This window comes from Furipterus horrens, unplaced genomic scaffold, assembly GCF_987537825.1.
Source record: "Furipterus horrens unplaced genomic scaffold, mFurHor1.1.pri manual_scaffold_4, whole genome shotgun sequence".
In the NCBI taxonomy this organism is placed as follows: domain Eukaryota; kingdom Metazoa; phylum Chordata; class Mammalia; order Chiroptera; family Furipteridae; genus Furipterus; species Furipterus horrens.
The window spans coordinates 121,062,564-121,085,871 of NW_028327174.1; the positions used below are offsets into that span (position 1 = coordinate 121,062,564).

The 23,308-nt window shown below is 54.5% G+C and overlaps 1 protein-coding gene across 3 annotated transcripts in view; it reads left to right on the forward strand.

Annotated features, from left to right (window-relative positions):
* Positions 1-22,820, forward strand: part of PHF2 (PHD finger protein 2) — an 85,120-nt gene extending 62,300 nt beyond the window's left edge. Inside the window, exons 7-22 of one of the 3 annotated variants that reach the window (XM_090274008.1) lie at positions 190-352; positions 1,299-1,386; positions 1,763-1,869; positions 3,366-3,457; positions 4,761-4,850; positions 5,772-6,140; positions 7,036-7,155; positions 7,663-7,781; positions 9,349-9,527; positions 9,660-9,730; positions 10,521-10,684; positions 15,680-15,954; positions 18,305-18,400; positions 18,860-18,969; positions 19,741-20,140; positions 20,882-22,221. In XM_090274008.1, the coding sequence (XP_090130134.1) occupies positions 190-352; positions 1,299-1,386; positions 1,763-1,869; positions 3,366-3,457; positions 4,761-4,850; positions 5,772-6,140; positions 7,036-7,155; positions 7,663-7,781; positions 9,349-9,527; positions 9,660-9,730; positions 10,521-10,684; positions 15,680-15,954; positions 18,305-18,400; positions 18,860-18,969; positions 19,741-20,140; positions 20,882-20,970 (2,532 nt within the window). In that variant the 3' untranslated portion in view covers positions 20,971-22,221. Of the gene's footprint in view, positions 1-189; positions 353-1,298; positions 1,387-1,762; positions 1,870-3,365; positions 3,458-4,760; positions 4,851-5,771; positions 6,141-7,035; positions 7,156-7,662; positions 7,782-9,348; positions 9,528-9,659; positions 9,731-10,520; positions 10,685-15,679; positions 15,955-18,304; positions 18,401-18,859; positions 18,970-19,740; positions 20,141-20,881 lie in introns of all 3 variants that reach the window. The other 2 variants (XM_090274007.1, XM_090274006.1) reach the window with 2 other exon arrangements.
* The last annotated feature ends 488 nt before the right edge of the window (positions 22,821-23,308 follow it).

Below are 23,308 nucleotides of genomic sequence, written 5' to 3' on the forward strand. Positions count from 1 at the left end.
GGATGGTGTTCAAGCCAGGACCCAGCACCAGAATCCCAGTGTCCCTAGGACATGCAAGGTTCTACCCTCCAGCATCCCCAGGACGTGGTGGGCTCTGCCCATGCCCCAGCACCTCTGGCTTGTGGCAGGCTCTGTCATCACTGCACTTGTGGCATGTGGCGAGTTCTGCCAATGGCTTCTTGTTGGCAGGGGGAGAAGATCTTTTATCTCATCAAGCCAGCTTCAGCCAACATCTCCCTGTATGAGCGCTGGCAGTCGGCCTCGAACCACAGCGAGATGTTCTTTGCTGACCAGGTGGACAAATGCTACAAGTGCACCCTCAAGCAGGGCCAGACGCTCTTTATCCCTTCAGGTGAGTACCCTGTCCCCATGCCACATTCCCACCAGTGGGGTCTGCCCTGGGAAGGCATGTCCTGGCTGTCCGCTGCCTTGTCATGGGGCAGGCCTGTTGTTCAGTTACCTCTGGGACCACCTCAGGCCAAGAGCCCTAGCAGCCTCTAGCCTGGCTGTGCTCACAGAAGCCAGGCCAGGGGCTTGGGATTATGTGGGTCCCCCAAGAACCCAGCCTTGCCATCTGAGATGGCTGTTTGTTGATCTTGACATTTCAGATATAGCGGGAGGAAGCAGGACATGAGTAGATAAATACCCTTTACAGTTGTCACATTGCTTCACCATAAATATTTCACCATCTCTGAAAGGCTTTCTTTAAAAAATAACAATTACAATAGTGTCATCACACCTTAAAAATGAATAGTTAACAAGTCCTTAGTTTCACCAAATAGATAATTGCTGCTCAGATTTTCTTACCTCATGTTTCCATTGACTTATATGCCTCTGAGTCTTTCTTGATCTAGGTCCAACCCCATACCACACCTGGTTCCCCACAATCAGTTCTTTCCCCAAGTCTGGCCTAGGCCACCTCTCTGAGGATGATGTAGGGATGAACCCAGCTCTCCAAGGAGGTGTGGTAGCCCTGTGTTGTCATCTTCTGCCCCTGCATGTGGAGATCGGGGGTGATCGGCAGCCTGACGCTGGTTGGTTTGAGCGAGTCCCCTCAGCTCCCGGGCCTGAGTTTCCCCATCCGTACTGTTCAGGGCTGAATTGACCAGACTGGGCCAGCTCTGCCATGGTTCCTGGAGGGCACACCCACTCAGTACATGAAGCCAGGCCAGAGCTCCTGCCATGGGTATCAGGTGGACAGGGACACTGAGCCCGTGCTGGGCAGAGACAGGCCCGGCAGGCGCCAGAAGCCTGGTGTGAGAACGCTGTGAAGGGCTAGACACTTCTCTCTCCCCCAGGCTGGATTTACGCCACACTTACGCCCGTGGACTGCCTGGCCTTCGCGGGACACTTCCTCCACAGCCTGAGTGTGGAGATGCAGATGAGGTAGGGCCCTATCTGCCCCGGGGCTCCACCAGGCGGGCTTCCACCATCATTATGGTGCCACCTCCTGTGAGTGGCTGATCCTCCATGATCATGGGAGGAAGGAGGAGGTGGGCCCTTAAGGTGCCTAGGCTCTGGATAGCCTCCACGGTCCGTGGTGGGTGTGGAGTGAATTGAAAGGCCAAGCTACCTTCCCCATAGGCACTGACCCAAAGTGATCCCCTGTTGACCTCTCCACACAGGGCCTAGCAGGGAGGCCTGAGTGGGCGTGGCCTCGGTGTGGCCTTGTCTGACCACACTTATGGTGTGGGCTCACCCTTCTTTAGTGTCACCTGTTCAGGGCTCAGTGTACTAAATAGTTCTTTGCTGTTGCTTCCAGAGCATACGAAGTGGAAAGAAGGTTGAAACTGGGCAGCCTGACTCAGTTTCCCAACTTCGAAACCGCCTGCTGGTACATGGGGAAGCACCTGCTGGAGGCCTTCAAAGGTGCATTCTGGTGTCTTGGCCTACAGCTTTGGCTCATCTGTTTGTGTGTGGAGCTCAGGGACACCAGGAGGGGGTACAGTTCTGCCCTCATGCAACAGGTCGGCCAGACCCTGGGGAAGGCTGACCACTGCCTTTAGGAGGCTCAAGTCCCCTTAGCTCCCAGGCCTCCGTTTTTCTGTGAGGCTGGATTGGACTCTTGCCTGTAGGGCCATCTGGTGTTTCAGAAAAAGTGCTGGCCATGTGTTCCCAGGCTTGGTGTGAGTTCTCCTGGGTGTCTGTGGCCTCATGTGGGTACTGACAGGGCTCAGTTGGGACATTCAGAGGCCTGGGGTCTGACTGGCCCTGGACCACCAACTGAGAGGCCCGTGAGGCATCCCTGCTGTATGTCAAGGTCTTGTGGAGGGCCCAGGGGAAAGGGAAGGCTCCATCGGGTCCCTGACCTCTGAGAACATGGCACCCTCCACCCAGGCCCGACTAGCCATGCCCTGGGCAGTAGTGCTGGCACCCATCCTGAGGTCCACAGATTTCCTGCGGCCTTGAGAGGAAACCGGAGGAGCTTTGCTTTGGTACTCTCCTTTTTCAGCAGTGCTTGTCTAGAAGTTACACTTTGGAGCAGAGTGGAGCCTACCTATTGAGACCCTCTGGACTTTGGCTCTAGTTTGAGAAGAGGAAGCGGAAAATGGTTCTTAATCTGGCTGGCCAGGTTTCAGTGACATTTGTCCACTGAGCCCCAAATTCGGAGCTCTGGGGTGTACCCTGGAAGAGGGAGTGTCCTGCCCTGGGGGCTTGGTCGATAGGATGGGGAAGTGTGGGTGGAGCCACACTGGGCACTGACTGAGAGGCCAGGGTGACTTCTGGCCAGCTGAGTCATGCTGGGTCAGCCCTGCCACTCTGCCTTAGGGCCTCCTCTGGGAAGGGTGACAGCAGAGCTGTTTGGGGCCAAGAAAACCCAAGGAGCTGCCTCCCGCGAGGCAAGCTTGGTCACCTGGCAGTGTCAGAGCTCACCAGCAGGAGCGGCAAGCCTTCTGTGCCTTTTCTATGGGGCTGGCCTTGGCCTCCAAGGGCATGTTGTAGATGGGCCCCAATAGGAACCAGACCCCTCTCCCTGGTGTCCCTCAGCTGCGCATGGGTGATGTGAGGGTAGGAATTAAAAAGCACTTAAAGGTGCTCGGTGCAGAGCGCCACTCTGAGCCCTTGCTAAGGTGGTCTGGGGACCAGGCAGAGGGGGAAGCCGGAGCACTGGTGTGGGAGGCCTGGAGCATGGGTGGTGGGAAGGCCAGTTCTGCCTGAAGGGCATCCCGGATGGGTGTCCCCCAGGTTCCAAGTGGAGCCGTTGGCAGTTGAGCAGGTGGCAGTGGGTGGAGGCCTCTGGGAAGTCCGGCCCTGAGCAGTCTCCCCATTCTCACCTCCCACCCCACCCTGAGTGTGAAGTCGCCTATGGGTGGTGGGTGAGGATGGGTAGGTGCCCACATGAACAAACCTCCATCTCTCCTCAGGTTCTCATAAATCTGGGAAGCAGCTGCCCCCTCGTTTAGTTCAAGGAGCCAAAATTCTCAATGGTGCTTTCAGATCATGGACAAAAAAGCAGGTAGGGCCTGCCAGGTATGACCGAGGTGAAGGGAGGACGGCAGGTGGCGAACCATTCCAGGGCTTGTCCTTCTCATGGGAGTTAGCGTTCGCACAGTAAGTGGCTGCCGCCAGCCTAGGTCAGACACCTGTGTGGTTGGCAGGTTGTGCTGGTGTGCAAACAGAAGGAGAGCCTTTCAACCTGGAGTCTGGCTTAAAGGATGGGGGCTCAGTGGCCTGGAGATTCAGTGGGAGGAAGGCTAGTGGTAGAGACATCACTGAGTGAACCCTCAGAGGTCAGGGAGCAGGACTCTGAGTAGCTGCTGGCTGGATGACCAAATGTTAGGCTCTGGACAGCAGAGCTGGGACGCCCTCTCAGCCCTTCCCGGCCCAGGCATCAGCTCAATCCAGCTTTGCCCTGTAACAATGGCAGGCACTAAGGGCCACAAACAGTAGCACTCTCCAGTGCCCCTGTCGTGTCCCCTGCACTGACACTGTCCTGCCCCCCACAGCCCCTGCATTTGAGTGGTAACACCTTCTCTAACACCCAGACAGCAAATGTGTTTCCCATGGAGGCCCCAGAGAAGCAACTTCAGACTTCTCTTGACATTTTGCCTGTATTGTTGGCACAGAGAGAGGGGAAGGGCCCGATCAGCCTCAGGCACTCTCTGGGACAGTGTCCCCTGTTTCAGTCAGGGGAGCTGGCACTGTCTGAGCAGCCCTGCAGGAGGCTTTGGGAGTTGGGGCCAGGAGGGGAACACTTATTTGCTTCCTGCCTCTCTCATAGACAGAGGGGCCTGGTGGAATGGGTGGACCAGTGCCCTCCCAACACTGTTCTCTGGCCTCAAGGCTTGCAGTGAGCAGTGCAGGGCGTCCCTTGCACCTCATCGCAGCCCGGGGGCCAGGAGGATTGTGGAGCTCAGGAAGAATAGACAGCCCATGTTCACTCCATAGCTGGTGGTAGCTTTGTGTACCTCATCCTCCCTAGGACTCAGTTTTCCCATTTATAGAGCGGAGTATGGCAGGACTTTCTTGCTGGGGCAGTGTCTGGCTGGAGTGGGCTAATCTCTCCAGGCCCCCATGCAGCCAGTCCACGCCCATGGCAACCCCTGCCCGAAGTCTGTCTGCGTAGCAGTGGGTCCTGGGTCAGTAGGCAGGGCAGGGCCTGGGGGGACAGAGACGGTTAGTCAGGAGTCACAGAGGCTGAGCAGGCTTGGGCCCCTGTGGCTGGGAGGTGGAGTGAAGGTGGATATGGCACAGAGGGTGGGCATCCTCGCGCAGACTCAGTGGCTGACCCATTCATCCTGTGCATGGCTGTCCTGCAGGCTTTGGCAGAGCATGAAGACGAGCTCCCAGAGCACTTCAAACCCTCACAGCTCATCAAAGACCTTGCCAAAGAGATCCGGCTCAGTGAGGTAGGGCTGACAGCCAAGGCCCACAGACCCTGGTCGTGGGAGGCCTGTGTCTTCTCGGGCCCTCCCCAGAGCTGGGGGAAGCCACCTGCAAGATGTCGGCTCAGACTCCTAGGCCCCTGTGGCAGGCCACTGTCTCCTGGCAGGAGTTTAAGAAGTGAGAGATGGCTCCCTGTGGGGGTGAGGGAGGACAATTCTAGCCCCTCCAGCAATACCCACCAAAGAGGTAGAGGGGTCAAGTGGCTGATGATGTAAATGAATGTGGCCATGGTTCGTGGATGGTGTGGACATGTCACACAGACGGTGCAGACAGATGCGAGCGTGTCACACGATGGTGTAGACGGATGTGAGTGTGCCTCATGGTGGTATAGGTGGATGTGAGTGTTGCACAGTAGAGCGGACTAATGCAAGTGTGTTGCACGGTGGTGTAGACAGATGCAAACATGCCTCACAGTGGCGTAGACAGATGCGAGCATGCCCCGTGGTGGTGTAGATGGATGTGTTTGTGTCACGTGCATGGTATGGAAGGATGTGAGTATTTAGCGCATGAATGATGTAGGATAGATTGTGCCCATGTCACATGGATGGCATAGACAGATGTGGTTGTCTCACATGGATGGTGTAGTGTAGATGTGAATGTGTCAATGATGGTGTAGACAGATGTGTGTCACACAGATAGTGTAGAAGGATTTTCCCATGTCATGTGGATGGTGTAGATGGCTGTGCTGTGTCACATGGATGGTATAGATGAATATGAGTGTATGACACAGGATAACATGTCACACAATTATATAGTTGGATGTGCTGGTGTCACACATGGTATAGATGGATGCTCCTTTTCTGCTTGAGTATCTCCCACGGCCTGAAGCCATGAGCCCCTTCTGGCAGGAGGTAGTTAGTTACTTCTTTCTCTCCTTTCCCCAGAATGCCTCCAAGGCTACCAGACCAGAAGTGACTGCAGCCGTCTCCTCGAATGAGGTCTGTTTTGGGGACCGAGAGAAGGAAGAGCCTCCATCTCCCATTGAGGCCAGCCCTCCTCGGTCCTTCCTGGAGAAAGTGTCCAAAAAGAAGACTCCCAAAACCATGAAGATGCCCAAGCCATCCAAAGCCCCCAAGCCCCCAAAGCCCCCCAAGTCCCTGAAGCCCCCCAAATCACTGAAGCTCAAGGATGGGGGCAAGAAGAAAGGGAAAAAGAATAGGGGGTCAGCCTCACCTACCATCCCCAACCTGGACCTTTTGGAAGCTCACACCAAGGAAGCACTGACCAAGATCGAGCCACCCAAGAAGAGCAAGGTAGGTGGCCTTGACCTCCTCACCTATAATCAGTGGACCTGAAGATACCTCTAGGGGCCAGGACTTTAGGGTGGAGCTGGGCTGCCATGTTCTTATGCCATAGACCCAGGGCAGATGGGCTCTGCCCCAAGCTTGGCATGGTGGGTAGCTGGGGAGAGACCCTCACAATGAAAACAGCAGTATCTGTGCTGGGACAGGGTGGCAACAGAGGGTCTCCTGGGGGATGAGCAGGCTGAGTCTTCCCTGTGGCCCAGGCATTGGGGCCAGGTTACTGGAGGGGTCTGAGCCCCTGTGGGTAGTGAGAGATGCGAGCCTGACCCTGAGGACCCACCGGTGTAATCAGAGGGTATTAAATATGGGCTTCGGGGACCATGTGTTTCTGAGACCAGGGCTCATTGAGTGATTTGCTGCTAGCGGGAGGCTGTTAACCTTCCAGGAGGTGGGCGACCACCAGGGCCAGTGTTTTAGGGCTGCAGTGGGGCACATTGCTTTTCCCTTACTCAAGGCAAAGTGGGTGGATAAATGAATCAATAGATGGATAGAAAGAGGGAGGAAGGGAGGGAGGGTGAGTGGGTGGATGGATGGATAGGTGGATAGGTGGATGGATAGATGGGTGGGTAGGTGAATGGATAGATGGGTGGATGGTGAATGGATAGTAGATGGATTGGTGTGTAGATGGGTAAGTGGGTGAGTGGATATTTGATGGATGTTGGATGGGTGAGTGGATGGATGGGAAGGTGGATGGGTGAGTGGATAGCTAGTGAATGACTAGATTAGCTGCTGCACGTGGGCCAGGAAGAGAGAGGGTCTCTGTGGCTCTTGTTTTGTCCTGTAGCCTGAGGTAGCCCCGCTGCCTTCCCATGGCCCCCACTGGGTCATGGCTGCTGTTTTCTAGGCCACAAAGAGCGTCCTGAGTGTGCCCAACAGGGAGGTAATCAGTACACAGAATGATGTGGAGAGGTTGGAAATCCGAGAACAAACTAAGAGCAAGTCAGAGGCCAAGTGGAAGTACAAGGTGAGATGTGTGTGTGTGGGTGTGCTTGTGTATGTGCACCTGCGTGTTGGCATGTGCATGCTGCTAAATGTGCCTACTTTCAGGGAAGGCTGCATTCGTGAGAGAGGTGGTGTGTGGGCTTGGTGTTGTGAGCAGAGGTGCACACCTATGCAGCTGTGTGTGTTCTTGTAGGGCATATACAAGTATGTGTCCACCTGTCCCCTGTAGGTGGTGCTGTGAAGGTCTGGTTATATGTGTGGCCTTGGAGGGCCACCTCCCCTGGTGTTACGGGAGCATCCTAGCCTAAGAGGCTGAGCTTGTTGCCCTTTGAGTTGACCAATGGCATTGCCCTCCTTCACCCAGCTCTGGTTTGAGCTCACATTCCCAGGGCAGTGTCCCTGGGCAAGTCCTGCAGGCACATGTATCACTAAATGACATGTTCAGAGGGAGGAGACTAGTTGGTCTTGCTGCCTCTGCCCACTGACATCCTATTTGGGACTTAAGGATGGTCCTGGGTTTGCTTTTCAGAACAGCAAACCTGACTCCCTACTGAAGATGGAGGAAGAGCAGAAGTTGGAGAAACCTCCTACATCAGGGAACAAGGACACCAAATTCTCATTTTCCTTCTCCAACAAGAAACTTCTGGGGTATGCAATGCTCAGGACAGGAGGAGTTCGTCCCGTTTGCGCGACAGTCACATGCACACACCCCACTCACCCACCCGACACACATCACACACACACTCTCCAGGGTGCTCCAGGTGAAGCCCTCCTCATGAACTGGCTGACATCACTGTAAATGCCCCTTGTGGGGGCCACTCTGGGCAGACACCTTCTCTGCCTCCTAAGTCAATAGCTTGTATAGTGGGGAGGGGCAGCAGTGTGTGATAGCAGGGAGGGGGAGCATTTGATTAGGTAGATGTAAGCCAAATGGCTGTTCTGGGTTGGACAGAGGTTGTAGTGGGGTCAGGGCCCTGGCCTTAGAGCCCAGAGGCCAGTGGTGCAGAGCTAGGGTCAGTGTGAACCCAGTGCTCTCAAATCCACTTAAAATTTTGACTGTGACAGGGATCATGAGTCCTTGTATGTCTAAGGAAGTCAGGAGGGCTTCCCAGAGGAGATGGAACTGGGTGTCCAGCCTGGGAGGGTGTATGTGTGTGAGCTGGTGTGTCTGGGTGCCAGACTATGGAACAGATCTGTATCTGCTGACCAGCATGACAGTTCTGCCCAAAGTGAGGTGTACGGGATGCAGCCTTACGCCCACTGAGAAGTCTCTCACTGGCTATAGACCCTCAAGTTGCTTGCTGAGTCAGAAGTCCAGGTTGGGTGCCCTGAAGCCAGGAGGCAGATACATCCCAGTGGGAAAGGGACCACTTTTCTGTGGTGGGCCTGTTTCTTCATCTGAGAAATGGGAGGAGAAGGCCATTTGCAGGTGGTGGAGAAATGGGGCAGGCCAGCATCTGATGACTAGGCAGAGCCTGATTGGCAGGCCCATTATTCTCAGGAACTGCTGGCAATGTGCTGAGGATGCTCAGTGAGCAGGTGGGGTGGGTCTGGTCTGTGGGGCCTTGTTACCCTGACTTTATGGCTCTGAGCATGTCCTTGATTCTCCTAGGGTCCTGGGGAGCTTTTAAATGGCATTAACCCTATGACCCACCATGCTGTAGAGAGTTTAAAAATGGAGGAGAGAAAGGTAGATGAGACTCTATAACCATATCACACCTGTGTGTATGTACATGGGGGGTATGTGTGTGGGTTTGTATGTGTGGTGTATGTAGCGCTATCTGGCTCATACCCACACCCAGCAGGCCGATGGTCAGCCTCTGTTTCTGCAGTTGGAAATTGGACCTGTATCCTGGAAATTGCAGACATCTGCACCACTGCTGAGCACATGCCCAGGCCCGAGCCAATGGGGTGGCCACTGCCAGAGCTTGTAGGGCAAGCTGAAGGAAGACTGTACTGGTCCAGTGGCCAGAGTTGGGTAGTGAGGGCCACACCCTGAAACAGCCCAAGGAGAGGCCTTGCACTGGGGAAGAGGGCTGGGCCCCCACCTCATGTGCTGTGTACTGTCCTCACCTGGGTCCGTGGCATCTGGGAGGAAGCCATGGGGTTGGGATGCATTCAGCCTGACTGCTGATCCGCTGAGGCCCCTGGCAGGGTGCTGAGGGCACTGGCCAGGCCACATGGACCCCCGCTGACCAGCCCACTTCTGTCCCAGCTCCAAGGCCCTCAAACCACAGCCGAGCCCAGGGGTGTTTGGGGCCTTGCAGAACTTCAAGGAGGACAAGCCCCAGCCTGTTCGAGATGAGTATGAGTACGTGTCAGATGATGGAGAGCTCAAGATTGACGAGTTTCCCATCAGGAGGAAGAAAAATGCCCCGAAGAGGGACCTGTCCTGTGAGTTGGGGGGGCATGAGGAGGGGCAGACCCAGCTCTGTAGGGTCATCCTGGAGTGGGCAGGTGTCAGGCATGGCTGGCCAGGGCTGTCCTCCCATAGCCACCGCCAACTCCTGTCTGCTCTGGTCTCAGTCTTACTAGACAAGAAGGAGCCACTGCCCACACCTGTTATGAAGCCAAAGCTGGACTCGGCCCTCTACAAGGTGAGCACTGTCTGAGGCCCCAAGCCTGTGGCCTGCATGCTTTCTGCTTGGAGTGCAAAGGGGCATCTTCACGCCTCACCCTTTTCTTAGAATTTTTATGGGAAGGCTGGGCTGGGGTCCAGAGTGTGGATGTAAGCCCAGGGCCTGGAACGGGAGGGATAAAAGTAGGTGCAGGGTGTGGCGGGTCTGCAGCTCTGTGTAAGTGGTGGGACCTCGGGGAGGGCCGAGCTAGACCTGCCATGAATATAATGGATCTCACTGATGCTGAGGACAGGGTGCAGGGGGAAGTGGGGCTGGGCCTCCTCAGGGATTAAGTCAGAAAACCTATGAGGCACCATGAAATGAGGACATGGTAGCTGTTTCCAGTGAGACTGGGGGTCTCTGTGGCAGTCACATGCTGCCCGGGGAACCCCAGGGTATCCCCTCAGAGTCACCCACCAGGAGCGCCCTTGGGTGTAGATAGATCCTCCCACCTGCTCCTCATTAGACCACACCAGCTCCTTTGTACCTGTGTTCAATATCGTGACTTTTGCTGAAGGTCCTGGGGACCAGGACTCCTCTGGGACACAGTACTGGGAGTACTGGGAGCACTCTGTACTTGCATGCAGGACTCCGTGGTCCCAATGGAAAGCTCCAGTACCCACACCAGGGTGTATCTGGTCAGCCAGCCTCATGTGCTCATTACAGGGCAGGCTCTTAAAATTTTTTTAAGCTTCTTTTTCTTGTCAAGGGGAACAGTAACCCTCTCCCTCTCCCCAGCTCTGTTCTGATTGGCTCCCTGTCCCCACAGCCAAGCGATGACTCCTCAGATGAGGGCTCCCTTCAGATCGACACAGACACCAAGCCCACTCGTAATGCCAGAGTGAAGAAGGATGGTGGGAGCTCAGCCGCAGGCATCCTGGACCTGCTGCAGGCCAGTGAGGAGGTGGGCGCACTTGACTACAACCCCAACAGGTAGGCCTGAGCCCAGGGGTGGCCAGGGGGCGTGGGTGCTTCCACTCGGGCCATGCAGGTATTTGAGGTGGGGCTCTGTTGGCAATGGCAATTTGCATGCAGGGAGCGCCAAAGGCCCATGTGCCAGCGGCCAGGGAGCCAGAGTAGGACCCCTGCCTGGCAGAAGGGGTGCCAGACAGTCAGGGAGGTGGGTGTTCATTGGCCATGCAGGTCCTTCGTGTTTGCAGATGGTCTGAGTAAGGGCACAGAGCTCCAAGGATAAAGGCTCCTCCCCACCATAGTTCCAGATACCTGGCAGGGAGGTGGCTGAAGAGCAATTGTCGGTGGGGACCGTGGCAGGAGTCATCGAGGGGGCCCTGTGGGAAAAACACTGGGCCAGTCCCATGCCAGCTCTCAGGGATGCTCCAGGCTGGAATGTCCAGCCGTCTCTGTCTTGTCACTTCCCAAATGCCATAAAAATAACGTAAGAAAATTTTCATGGTGTACACCCCACGTCCAAATCAAGGACAGCTGATGAGCCTCTCTAGGGCCCCAAGGCTTCTTTCTCTGCAGAGACATCATCCCAAGGCACAAGAGACAGTGACTTCAGAGCACATAGACTTGCGAACCTGTACCCTGAGGGGCTGGATTGACAGTAATGGGGGGCACACTGTCTTTGAGACCAGATGTGCGGCATGTTCAGCTGGGTCAGGAGGCATCACACGGGTGTGGATGCTGTACTGTCCTGGAGGCCCTGAGATTCTGGGCAGACAGGCAGGTGATCAAAGTGTCCAATTCTCTGATTGAAGAAAAATGGACTAATCGGGGCTTTGAATTGGATGAAGGGCCAGGGTTTGTTTCTCTCTCAATTCCAGTTAAATTTGTTTTTAAGCATTTCAGCCATTTTTTTTTTTTTTTCACATGGAATTTCTACAAGTATGACAGACAGACAACTGAGGAGGTGGGGCTTATGCCCCCTACAGCCTCCCACTCAGGGACCTTAGCCACTGTGGGGGTGGCTCCCCCTCTAGTACTCAAGACAGCAGCAGACTCCTGATGCGTAGATGAGGACACTGAGGCTCAGACAGCTTGCTGGAGGCCACACTGCTAGGAGGCAGAAGAGGGGGGACCAGAGTCTCCATCTGCCTGATTGGACAGAGTCCGAGCAAGGAGGCCAGGCAGGTCGACCATGCAGGGTGGTGACTTCCAGGTCAGAGTAACTTGGCCTGAGGAAGGTGGACCCCATGTTGCCTGCATGGTGCCCCCTCTGCCCGCCAGATATGCCCTCCGCACATCTCCTTCTGCCTCTGAGTTTGTGTTTCTAGGTCCCAGGGCTGCGTGAGTCCATGGAGGCTACACATCAGGCCCATCTTAGACAGAGAGACTCTCAGGAGGCGGATAGGGGCTTGATTAAAAGTGCTCTTGCTAATCAGATGGCTATGTTATCATTCGCAAATTACTATTTTTTGTGCAGTGTTATGTCCTCTCATGGGAGTGGATGCAGGTTCTCTGGGCAGCTTTAAGTGGTTTCTGTGTGTGTGAAACCTAAACCCCTCACTGCAGAGATGCCCTGGACCTTGGCCGAGAGGAGAAACCTGGCTGTGAGCCCCTTTCCTGGGGTACATCAGTGCCCAGCACTGACTCCATGCTTCTTTGGGGTGCCTTTTTCTGAGGAGCACTGTGACTGGCTAACACCTCAGTAACTGGTTGACACTCAGACCCTGGAGAGGAGCCCTAGACACCCTGTGCTCCTGCAAGGTCTGGGAAGGGACAGAGGGGAACCCAGGATTTGCATGGGCCTCGGAACACAGTCACCTCAGCTTGGGCTCCTGACTAAGCTGGACAGGACCTCCTCTAGGGGAGCCACTAGGGTGTGGATGTGCTGCTGACTGCTCTGCAGGCGCGCACACACTTTGGCCTCACATACCCGCACACTGCACACGTGCCTACCAGGCCACCCCCCCCTCAGCCCGCCACAAGCAGTTCCTCTCTGGAGTCTCCCATTTGGAGCATAGGTCAGTTTTTGATGGTCCATTTGCTCTGTTTTAAGTTCTTGCTAGTTGGAAAAAACAGCTAAAGAAAATGGAGGAAAATATGTTAATTTCTTGTGGATGGTTTGCTTAGTGTTTACTGCTTTGGGGAATGGAGAGAATTTTGATATGATAATTGGAGGATTAAGGTAGTACTTTCCATGTGCACTGGTTAGACTTTGCTCCTTGATCTGCCCCTGGTGTGGACAGACAGCAGCCCCAGACAGTGGCTCTGGGCTCCATGACCCCATCTCAGGTTGCAGCTGAGCTGGACCTCAGTGGTCAGCTTGTATGGGTAGATGGCTGACTTCTAGGGGCTGACCACAAGATGGGTGTCGTAGCCCTCACCTTCCCACCCTTTGTGGAAGTCTGGTGTCTGTATGGTCTGAAGTTGGGTAAGGGGTCTAGACCTTCAGGGCTGGGCCATATTGTATTCTCCTTCCACAAGCGCCTGATGGAGAGGGTGGAGGGCCAGTTTCAGGCTTGCCAGCTCCCATGCTGGGCTGGGGGACTGTCCCTGCTTCAGAGAGCATTGGTGAGATGTTATGGCAATGATAGTGCCAAATGCTGCATGTCCCCAGCAGGGTCTGGTCAGCCCTTTGCTGATGCTTTGTGGACAGGGTAGGTCATGGCGCTGCAAGACCAGTGCTGAGGCCGTGGGCAATGGGGCAGACAGAGGGGCCGCTGGGGGTTCTTAAAGAAGTAGGGTGGTCTGACTATACTTGATTTTCCCATTGTTTGTGGCTTAGAAATACAATCCCATTCGGTTCCAGTGAAACGCCAAAACACTTTGGTCCAGTGTGTCTTGGGTGGGGCAGGGGAAGCAGTACTGGAGGAGGACTGCCCAGAGAGGTGCTGCCCATCACCCCCTCCCCCAGCTCGGCCTGGAGCCTGGCAGTACCTCTCACAGGATGGCTTCTGTCCACACTTGCCCAGGTGGCCCCAGGACTTCAGGGACTATCCTCTATATCTGTGCCCTCTGTGGCAGCTCCATCTCTCCACCCACCTCGGCTTCAGTCTTGGGAGCCTCTTGTTTCTGAGCAGGTACTCCTGACACCTTCTCGTCTCAATGGTCTTACTAAATGTGCTCCAAATACTTCTTGGAAGAGGAGGTGGGAGGTGGGAAGGGGCAGTGTAAGAGAGGGCAGTACAGAGCCCTCAGTGAGGTCGTGTGGACCAGCACTTCCCAGTCCTGTATTGGGATCACAGCAGCCCTATGGGCAGGTTTGTCCCCTGGTTAGGGGACACATGAGGTGGGCAAGAGGGGCCCTCTACATTATATACATAGGGTGGGACCCCTACTGCCTTCTCCTGGGACTCCCGGCTCTGTGACAGGAAGAGGGATAAGTGGAGCTGCAGTTCCCCCAGCCCCATGCCAGGTTACCAGCCCTACCTCCCAGGGCCCCAGGGAGCCGAGGGAGAGTCACCCTCCCCCACAAGGCCCTGACACAGTGAGAGGTATGGCTGGGTCAACTGTCCATCTCAGGTGATGGCCAGATGGCCAGAAATGGCCCTGAAGGGAGATGCTCCACTGGGCCAGGCCCCCTGGGTACTATGCCTTGTGGGAACGTGGGGGGTGAGCAGGGCACGGCCCTTTGTGCTGGCTGCAGGGAAACCTGGAGCCCAGACCAGTGCAGAATCTCTGGGTAAGGCCTGGGTATTGGCATTTATAAGCTACTCAGGGTTTCTGATCCACTTCTGGGACAGAGGGAGGTCGTGGAGCAGAGAAGACCCCCACCCCATGCTTGAGGAGGCTGAGCAGGACCCTGTGGGAGGGTCCATAGTGACAATGAAGGGAGGAAGCTGCTGGAGGAACCCAGGACTCAGACTGGAGAAGCCCACCATTCGGAGTTCTCTGGACCTGGTTCTGTAGGAAGATGCCCCTCCCAGAAAAAGGACAGCACATAACAGGGTGTCAGGCAGTAGTGCTGACTGCGCTGAGTGTTTCAGAAGCCAGATAAGGTTCTTCCGGAGGGAGGGGAGCCATTGCAGCCAGAGGAGGCAGCAGGGGCTGAAGCATGGGCCAGGGGACGGGGACAGGGACAGAACCAGGAAAGCACAGGCCGGTTCTGAGGAACAGCACTGTCCAGAGCTGGAGGGCAGCAGGGTGGGATCAGTGAGGGGAAAGCAGCACTGAGAAGTAGCCTCATTTCAGCCTGGGCAACTCCGGACTGAGGGGGACTAAGCTCTGGCTGAGCTGAGCTCTGGCTGTGACTGTCAGGTGAGGTGCAGGTGCACACCAGGTGGAGGTGGAGATGCAGGTGTAAGTAAGGGTGTAGATGAATGTGCAGGTGTGAGTTGTAGATTCAGGTGTAGGTGAGGTGTGAATGCAGGTGGAGTGTGGATGCAGGTACTAATGAGGGTATAAGTAAGACTAGAAATGCAGGTGTGGGTGTAGGTCCAGGTGTAGATACAGTTGCAGGTGTGGATGTGGGTGTAGGTTAGATGTTCATATAGGATCATGTGTAGAATGGGTGTAGGTATACAATAGTTGCAGGTGCCAGCACAGTCATGGAGAGACCATGAGTGTCACCTGGGTAAAGCATGGGCCATAGGAATGAGAGTGCTGTCAAGGCGCTTGTTGGAAGCATGCCCTTGAGGGTGGTGTTGGGGGAGCACTTGGGCTGTGTTTCCGAGCAGAGAGGTCCATTGTTGGGGAGCAGCATGAGGGGCACATGGGTGCATAGAGCCAGTTGGAGTGGAGGAGGCCTGCCAACCACTGCCCTCTGTCCCTCCTACCCTCCTTCTACTTCCCTCCCGGTGTTTCTCTCTAGGCCCCTCTGTCCCCAGGCCTCCAGCCCTCCCTTTGGAGTGGGGGTGGTGGTGAGAGCAGAGGGGAGGGGAGGGGATGGATGACCATTTCCATGGGGGAGTCATCAGCTACCACCATCCTCCCTCCCACGTCCTCTGCTGATCACTGGATGAGAGGATGTGTGGATTGCAGGCTGTCAGCCAGGTCTGAGTGCCTGTCTCTCTGTGCCTCCAGCCAGCCCCCAGCCTCCCCCAGCACGCAGGAAGCCATTCAGGGAATGCTATCCATGGCCAACCTGCAGGCCTCCGACTCCTGCCTGCAGACCGTGTGGGGTACTGGCCAGGCCAAGAGCAGCTCACTGGCAGCCCACAGCACCCGGAAGAATGGGGCTGGCAGCAAGAACACAGGCAAGCGGCTGCTGAAGAGGGCGGCCAAGAACAGCATGGACCTGGAGGATTATGAGGAGGAGCAGGACCACCTGGATGCCTGCTTCAAGGACTCAGATTATGGTGAGCCCCACTGCAGGGAGAGCTCTGGCAATGGGTGGAGCTCTCTTTCTTATGAGAGATAATTCACTGACCATAAACATTACATTACCCTTTAACCCTTTGAGTGCCTTGTGTAATTGCTAAAATTTGTGTGAGAAATGCCAGGCTATTTTGCTGAGAAATGCAGTTTATGAAAAAATGTCTATGAAAACATTGTTATTCATAATAATTTGCTGAAAATTTTACAACATAGAGTAAATACACTTTTTTTTATACGCAGTGTTCTTTGATGCAATTTAGCATAAAATTTATTGCATTAAAATTATTTTATTATAACAATTATTTTAGAAAAAATAAATTCCTTCAATATGGCTTTTGAAGTATAATATATGGCATAATATAAAACCTATGATTATAATTTGAAAAAAGACATGGCAACATGGATAACAAGCAAGAAGTATGCCAAATAGTGCATAAATTTTTGAAAAAACTTCATAACATATAAAAAAAATGAACACAAACAGCATTCACACTAGAGACGTATATCAGTAGATATCAACAGTGAAAAACAGTTTATAAACAAAATGCTAATACTATACCATGAAGCAATGAAAATGTCCATTAGCAAAAGCCTCCTTATCATGCACACTGCATAGTTTCAACCATTATTACAAAGATAAATGAAATTAAAAGCATAAAGATTTGAAATTTGGATCAACATGGGAAAAAGTTAATATCAATATATAACCTGAGGTACAAAAAAAGAGAACAAAACATAAAATATAAGTTATTCCATTGTTATTTACATTTATAGCCATTGAAAAAAGAGTCGCTGGGAGCAACGCTGGCACTTTTGGGAAAACTTGTCAGTGTCACTCACAGCAACGCTGGCACTCAAAGGGTTAAAAGTGTGCTGCTCAGTGGCGTTTAATATATTTAGAGAGTGGCTCACCATCACTTCAGCCAATTTGAAAACATGTCACCACCCCTAGAAGAAGCCCTTCCCCTCACCCACCTGCCCCTGGTAACCACTGGTTTATTCTGTCTCCCGATACCCTGGATATGTCTTATTCACAGTGTCCAACAACACTTGGTCCTTCGTGTCTGGCTTCTTTTGTTAGCACACTCTTCAGGGTTCCCGCACATTGTAACATGTGGTCAGCACTTCATTTTGTGACTGAATAATATTATACAGTGTGGACACACTACATTATTTATCCCTTCATCCACCCATGAACACTTTGGGGGCTTCCACCTTTCGGTGATTGTGAATAGTGCTGCGTTGAATATTAGTGTGCAAGGGGTTTGTGTGGCCTGTGTCTGCAGTGTCCCCAGGTACATATGTGGGGAGGGCGTTGCTGGGTTGAAGGTTATAGCTTATTTTGTCTTCTGAGGACCCAGGCAACTGTCCTCCATTTTACACTAGTAGGTGAGTTGAGGCTGCATCTACCCTGTGTATGTCTAGATGGAGCAATAGATCCGAGTGGCTCTGTAGCCTGTGTCTGAGGTGGGCAGTGAGTTGGGGGCTAGGCCATGGGTGCGGTCTCCTCCCAGGGTCATGGCCCCTTAACCCCCAAGCACAGCCCCTCCAGGTGCCAGACTCTGGAGAAGCTGCTGTGAGCCTGACGGGAGAGGACTTGGAAGCAAGTTGCTGCCTGGGGATGCACCAGTCCCCATGGGGTACAACACGCTAACGCAGGCCCACCATAGCCTGGGTTAGAAGTGTGCTGCCCCCATGCTGCAGGGCCTGCCTTCAGCACAGTCCTGGTGGCACAAGGGCCACATGTCTGTACACCTGCGCGCAGACAGCCCTCTGGCGGTGAGGCCGACCTTGTCCCGTGTGGTGGGCACACCCGTGCCTCGCTGTGGGGCTTGCCCTCGTCTGATGGAGAGTGGGGAGAGCTCTGCTTTCTGGGCACAGGCGGGTCCTGGGGGTTCAGGTGCCGCAGGTCCTGGTGGGTGAAGTTCGCAGCCTGTAGTGTGGGAGGAGGGGTGGCACCCACAGCTCACTGGGACTACACTGGGAGGGTCTCCCTCCTCCAGAGACTCCCTGAGGCAGGTCTGGAGGGGTTCACAGCCGTCGGGCTCCATGGATGCTTTCTTTTCTGGTAGCAGCAGAGAGTGAGACGTTCCGAGAACTGGGCATCTAGTGGGTGCTGTAGTCAGGCTGCGGTGGGTGAGGCTGTTCAGGTGCCCCTCTCTGAACCAAAAGGGGACCCAGGCTGGATGACTTCTGGAGCACCCTGTGCATGGCACTCTACAGCCTGAGGATGGCCCCAGGGACATCAGTGACCAGGCCTGCCAGCTGCCTGCAGTGCCCGCCCTGCTTGGCTGTTCCGGCGGCTTAGTCCTCCCCCCCTTGCCTCTCCAGTATACCCCTCTCTGGAGTCTGATGAGGACAGCCCAGTCTTCAAGTCCCGGTCCAAGAAGAGGAAAGCCTCAGACGATGCTCCCTACAGCCCAACAGGTAGTGCTGGGACTGAAGGGGCTCTGTCCACACCTGAAGGGCAGCCCTGGGCACGTTGGCTCTACGCAGAGCTCAGATGGGGTGTCACCTGCCTGCTTCCCTTCTGGGACCTGCAGCCCAGATGCTCCTGGGAGTGGGCTGGTGTGGTCCCTGCATGGTAGACCAGCCCTCTTCCTAGTTTCTCCTTGGTGAGAAGTCCTGGAAAGGCCACCTTTTCACCTGGTCCCCATTGTGGCAGCAAGTAGGGGGGACACCTTGTCTACTTTTCACATGATCCCCTCCTGCCCTCTCCTGTCTTGCTGGGTGGGATCCCCTACCGTGTTGGGCCTCTCACTGACACTCCTCATGTGACGTGCCCATGAGACTTAGGGACAGACTGAGGCGGGGGGCCTAGGGGAGCTCGAGGGTGCCCACAGTGGTGAACAGCCAATTGAGGCAGGCTGACCTTCTTTCCCAAAGCGAGGGTTGGCCCATCGGTGCCAAGGCAGGACAGGCCTGTTCGAGAGGGGACCAGAGTGGCCTCCATCGAGACCGGGCTGGCAGCCGCTGCAGCCAAGCTATCCCAGCAGGTGAGGAGGGGCCCCCCAATCCTGTGCAAAAGCCACCCAGACTAGGGGCTGGCGCAGGCTTAGGGAAATTGGAATATTGCTGGCCCCTAAGTTCTTAAGAATGGGGGTGGGGAAGTGGGGAACTGGTGGTATGGGCCTCTGACACAGACTAGTGTCCTGTGGGTGAGGCCAGTTGTCCTAGCTGCAGGGGAATGCTGGCCAGCAGCTCCTATGGGGGCCCTCCCCAGTCTTTGGTGATCTGACATTTTCCTGTTGTCCTCACAGAGCTGGAGATGGCTGTTACATCTTCTGTCCACCTCGTTTGCCACTTTAGCTCCTCCTGGTCCCAGTTCCCTCAGAAGAGAGGGTCTCGGACTCTCAGGTGCCAGCTGGACTAGGCCCGACCCCATCTGGGCACCTGAGGAAGTTAACAGGACCCAAGTGAATAGTTTAGAACCAAGAGTCTCAAGGCAGCTCAGTGGGGTGATGGGGTGGGGGGCTGAGTGCTAATGCCACGTCCTCCTTGGTCCTGTGTCCAGGACACCCCCCTGCACAGAGGGAAGCATGATGATCCTTTCTTGGGCTCCAGCACTGCTCTGAGGGGCTCAGGCACTGGCCCACCCCTTTCTGCTCCCAGAGCATTGGCAGCTCAGCTCCACTGGAGAGGCCTCGTGCACAGGGGCCTGCCTCTGCTGGGTCGAGGGTTGTGAGGGCTGCTCTCTGCTTTGACAGCCCTGCACCTGAGGCCCAACCGGCCCTGTTGGCTAACTTGCCTTCATGCTTTGTTCAAAGGCGGAGCAGAAAAGCAGGAAGAAAAAGAACTCCAAGAGGAAGCTGGCTCCCAGCACCACCTCCACCTCTGCCCCCGCCAGCACCACCTCGGCCAGCTCCACCTCAGCGTCCACCACCTCGGCCAGCACCATCTCAGCCTCCAGCACCTCATCCTCTGCCACCCCTGCCTCCACCAGCACGGCCTCCACCAGCACCGCCAGCAGCCAGGCCTCACAGGAGGGCAGCTCCCCCGAGGTCCCGCCTGAGGCACACAGCAGCAGCTTGGCCGACCATGAGTACACGGTGGCCAGCACCTTTGCCGGGGCCCAGGCAGGTCGCACCTCACAGCCCATGGCTCCTGGGGTCTTCCTCACACAGAGGCGGCCCTCCGCATCGTCTCCCAACAACACAGTTGCCAAAGGTACTGTACCTACCGGCCCTAAACAGCCTGGACTTGCAGACTGCCCCCGTAGATGACCACAGGTTTCCTTTGTCCCACTCTTGCCGCTTGTGTCTGGCCGCACACTTAATCTGTGTGTGACAGAAATGGTCTCTTTCAAGGGTGAGAGCCGGGGTCACACACCAGGGGAGTCTGGTTGCCTCAGAGTAGGTCCAGCTCCTTAGATCCTGAGGGCTTTGGCTTTGAGGCCTAGCTTGGAGTCACAGTGTGGTCAGTGGTTTGCCCAGGGTTCTCTGGGAAGGGCCCAGGGTGACTGACCCAGGACCCTCTGTGTGAGTTGGCATCTTCACAGCCAGCCCCCGGGCCCCCTGGTCTGGTCAGTGGTTGGCTCACTCCTTCCTCGAAGGACTCGTGCCCCCAGCAGTCTTTCGCCCTGGCCATGAGACCCAGCCACAGGGAACACAGCTAGTGTAGCTCCAGGAGGTGGGGCAGGTGGCCTCACTTCATTGTAATGCCATTGTCCTGGCCTGCTTCACATGGACCTCAGCCCCGCCCCTTCATCACTGTCCCCTTATCCATGTAACCACTGAGCTATTGTGATTTCGGAGGGGTGCAGAGCACCCAGGTTCTGGTGTCATAGGCCCATTTTACAGACAGGATGGGGGAGTCGAGGAGGGTTTGCAGACTCCCCACCCCACACGCTGCTCCTCTTGCCCTCTCACACATCTATCTGCCTTTTTGTGTTCCCTCTTCTACCCCCAGGAAAACGTACAAAAAAGGGCATGGCCACCGCCAAGCAGAGGCTTGGGAAAATTTTGAAAATTCATCGGAATGGAAAACTGCTCCTTTAAAGTTTGGAAAGCCAGGATCCTTCTGCTCCGCTCAGGACCCCTGGAGCCCTGCTACAACATCAGCCCCCAGGAGGGTGGCCATGCTGCCTCACCCCGGGGAGGGCCTGGCTTCCAGCCATTACTCCCCACACATGAGCAAGCGTCTGTTGCTTCAGCAGGCAGAGCTCGTCGATACGGACAGATGTCCTTTCTCAAGTTGCTTAGAGTGACCAGTTCCTGAAACTTGGCCCTGCCAGTTTGAGGACTATTACAGTTTCAGGGCAGCCTCTAGGCATCCCGAGCATGGTTGTGATTGCAGGGCCTCTGCAGCTCTGCTGAGAGCACTAGTCCTTCAAGGAAGGAGTGAGCCAACCACTCACAAGGCCCAGAGTCTGAGCCGGCCACAGGCTGGTAGCCTCCAGAGGCTTAAAAAAAGGCAAAGAACACTAGAGAGGAAGAGGAGGAGAAAGCAGGGTGTTTATGTGCGCCCCATCTCCTCCCAAGTGATTTTGACACATCCACAGAGCGTTCAGCCTGGCCCGGAAAGGGGCCTCCAGGCTCCTTGGCCAGTGGGTGGCAGGCCAGGTGGTGGGCGTCAACCCCTGAATGCCCAGGGCATTTTGGGAATGATTGGGGCTGTCAGCAGGGTCAGTGTGTTAGTGGGTAGGGGAACCACTGTGGGATCCCCAGCTACAATGTGGGTCCCAGGGGGCTCAGGCAAAGCCACATGGGTGTGCCCTGTCCAGCCCTACTGGCTACACTCCCAAAAGCACTTGTCAGCCAAGGCACCCTGTGCCAGGTTTGGTGGGGCGGTTAGTGGCCAGGTGGCCCAAGGATACAGGGGGCCTGGCTCTTCTGTCTTGTCACCTGTCACTTGGTGTCGAGTGCATGGGTGGCTTCTGGACTATGTGTCCACCCGTCGACATGGAGGGGCTGGATTTGTTTCTCAGGCAATCCTGTATTTTAATTTTAGATGTATTTCCTGAAGCATATTTTTCATAGAATGTAGCGTGTAAATAGCTTTTTAAATAACTTCTTTTTTATAAGAGTAAAAGTATCTTTAGGAATTTCTTTCTATAGAGTCCTTCATTAACATTTATACAAGTTTTTTGCTGAGTCCGATGAACAGTTGGGTTTCCGATGCTTTTCCTTTTCCTTTTTTTTTTTTTTTTATTGTTATGGTTATTTTTTTTTTTCTTTTAGGGACTAAAGTATTGCCTGAAAAACAAGTGATGTCTGTGCAGCCTTATATCTGTCCTTACAGAAGCAAACAGTACACAAAAGATCTATTTCAGACATGTTTGAAGATGAATCTTCAACTTGAATACCAGCTCTTTCTTTCCTTCTTGTTGATGAAGGGGGTGGGGTACAGTTATTTTACTAGCACCTTGTGAAGTGTTCTGTGTTTTGTGATGCTGTAATTTATTAATGTTTGTAGCTTTTTATATTTGTACATTTCTTATGAGCTTTGTTAATATGCCCATCCCTGGGTGTTTCGTCCATGCGGAGAGGCAGCTTCGTGCAGGCCTTGGCCCCGGGCTCAGCCTGCTCAGGGGCCCAGCTGCCGGGCCTGGCGAGTGGGCAAGGCACCGCTCACGGACCCGACTGTTCCAGCCCAGCGTTTTGAAGGTTTCCTTGCCTGTCATTGTTGAAACCATATAATCTAACCCAGCCATCAGACTGTTCTCTCTGTCTTATTTTTAAATTTTATTATTATTTTGGCAACATGTACATTTCTAACAAAGTTTATCGTGACTATTAAAGTGTTTTATTTCCCAATTCATATTACTCTTGTATCAAGTCCATGAGGTCTAAGGCAACTTAAATCAAAGTTTTAAAAAGAGTAAAAATATTTCAGGTTTTGTACAGAACTATGTCTGTGTCATTTCTACCTCATTCACCGTCGTCCATCCTGGCAGAGCTGTGGGGGTCCTCAGCAGGGTTGGAGGGCACTGTGGTCTGGGGGTCAGGTCTTGTGCACCCCAAGGGCTGGGTGTGAGGGTGGGCCCTGAGACCAGGCACCCTCCCTACGCCCAGGCTGCCAGCATTCCAGTCAGAAATTCCTCTGCTTGCCTGTAGGGCACAGACACTGCCCTGCACCCCAGGCCAGCCTATAGGAGTGCACAGAAGAGACCCGTGGGGCAGGCAGCCTTTGAGACCTTGGCTTTACTCGCCCCAGCCCCAGCCCTGAGCATCCTTATAAGTCTCTGAAACCTTCTTATGGTTCACAGGTGGGCAATTTAGCTGAGTCCGGTCAGAATAGGGCAAACACCCACAGGCACTCAGGGAAACAGGATTTCAATCTAAGTCTGATGTTATTCACAGCAAATGAACAAAAGCAAAAATCACCCTCCCCCCA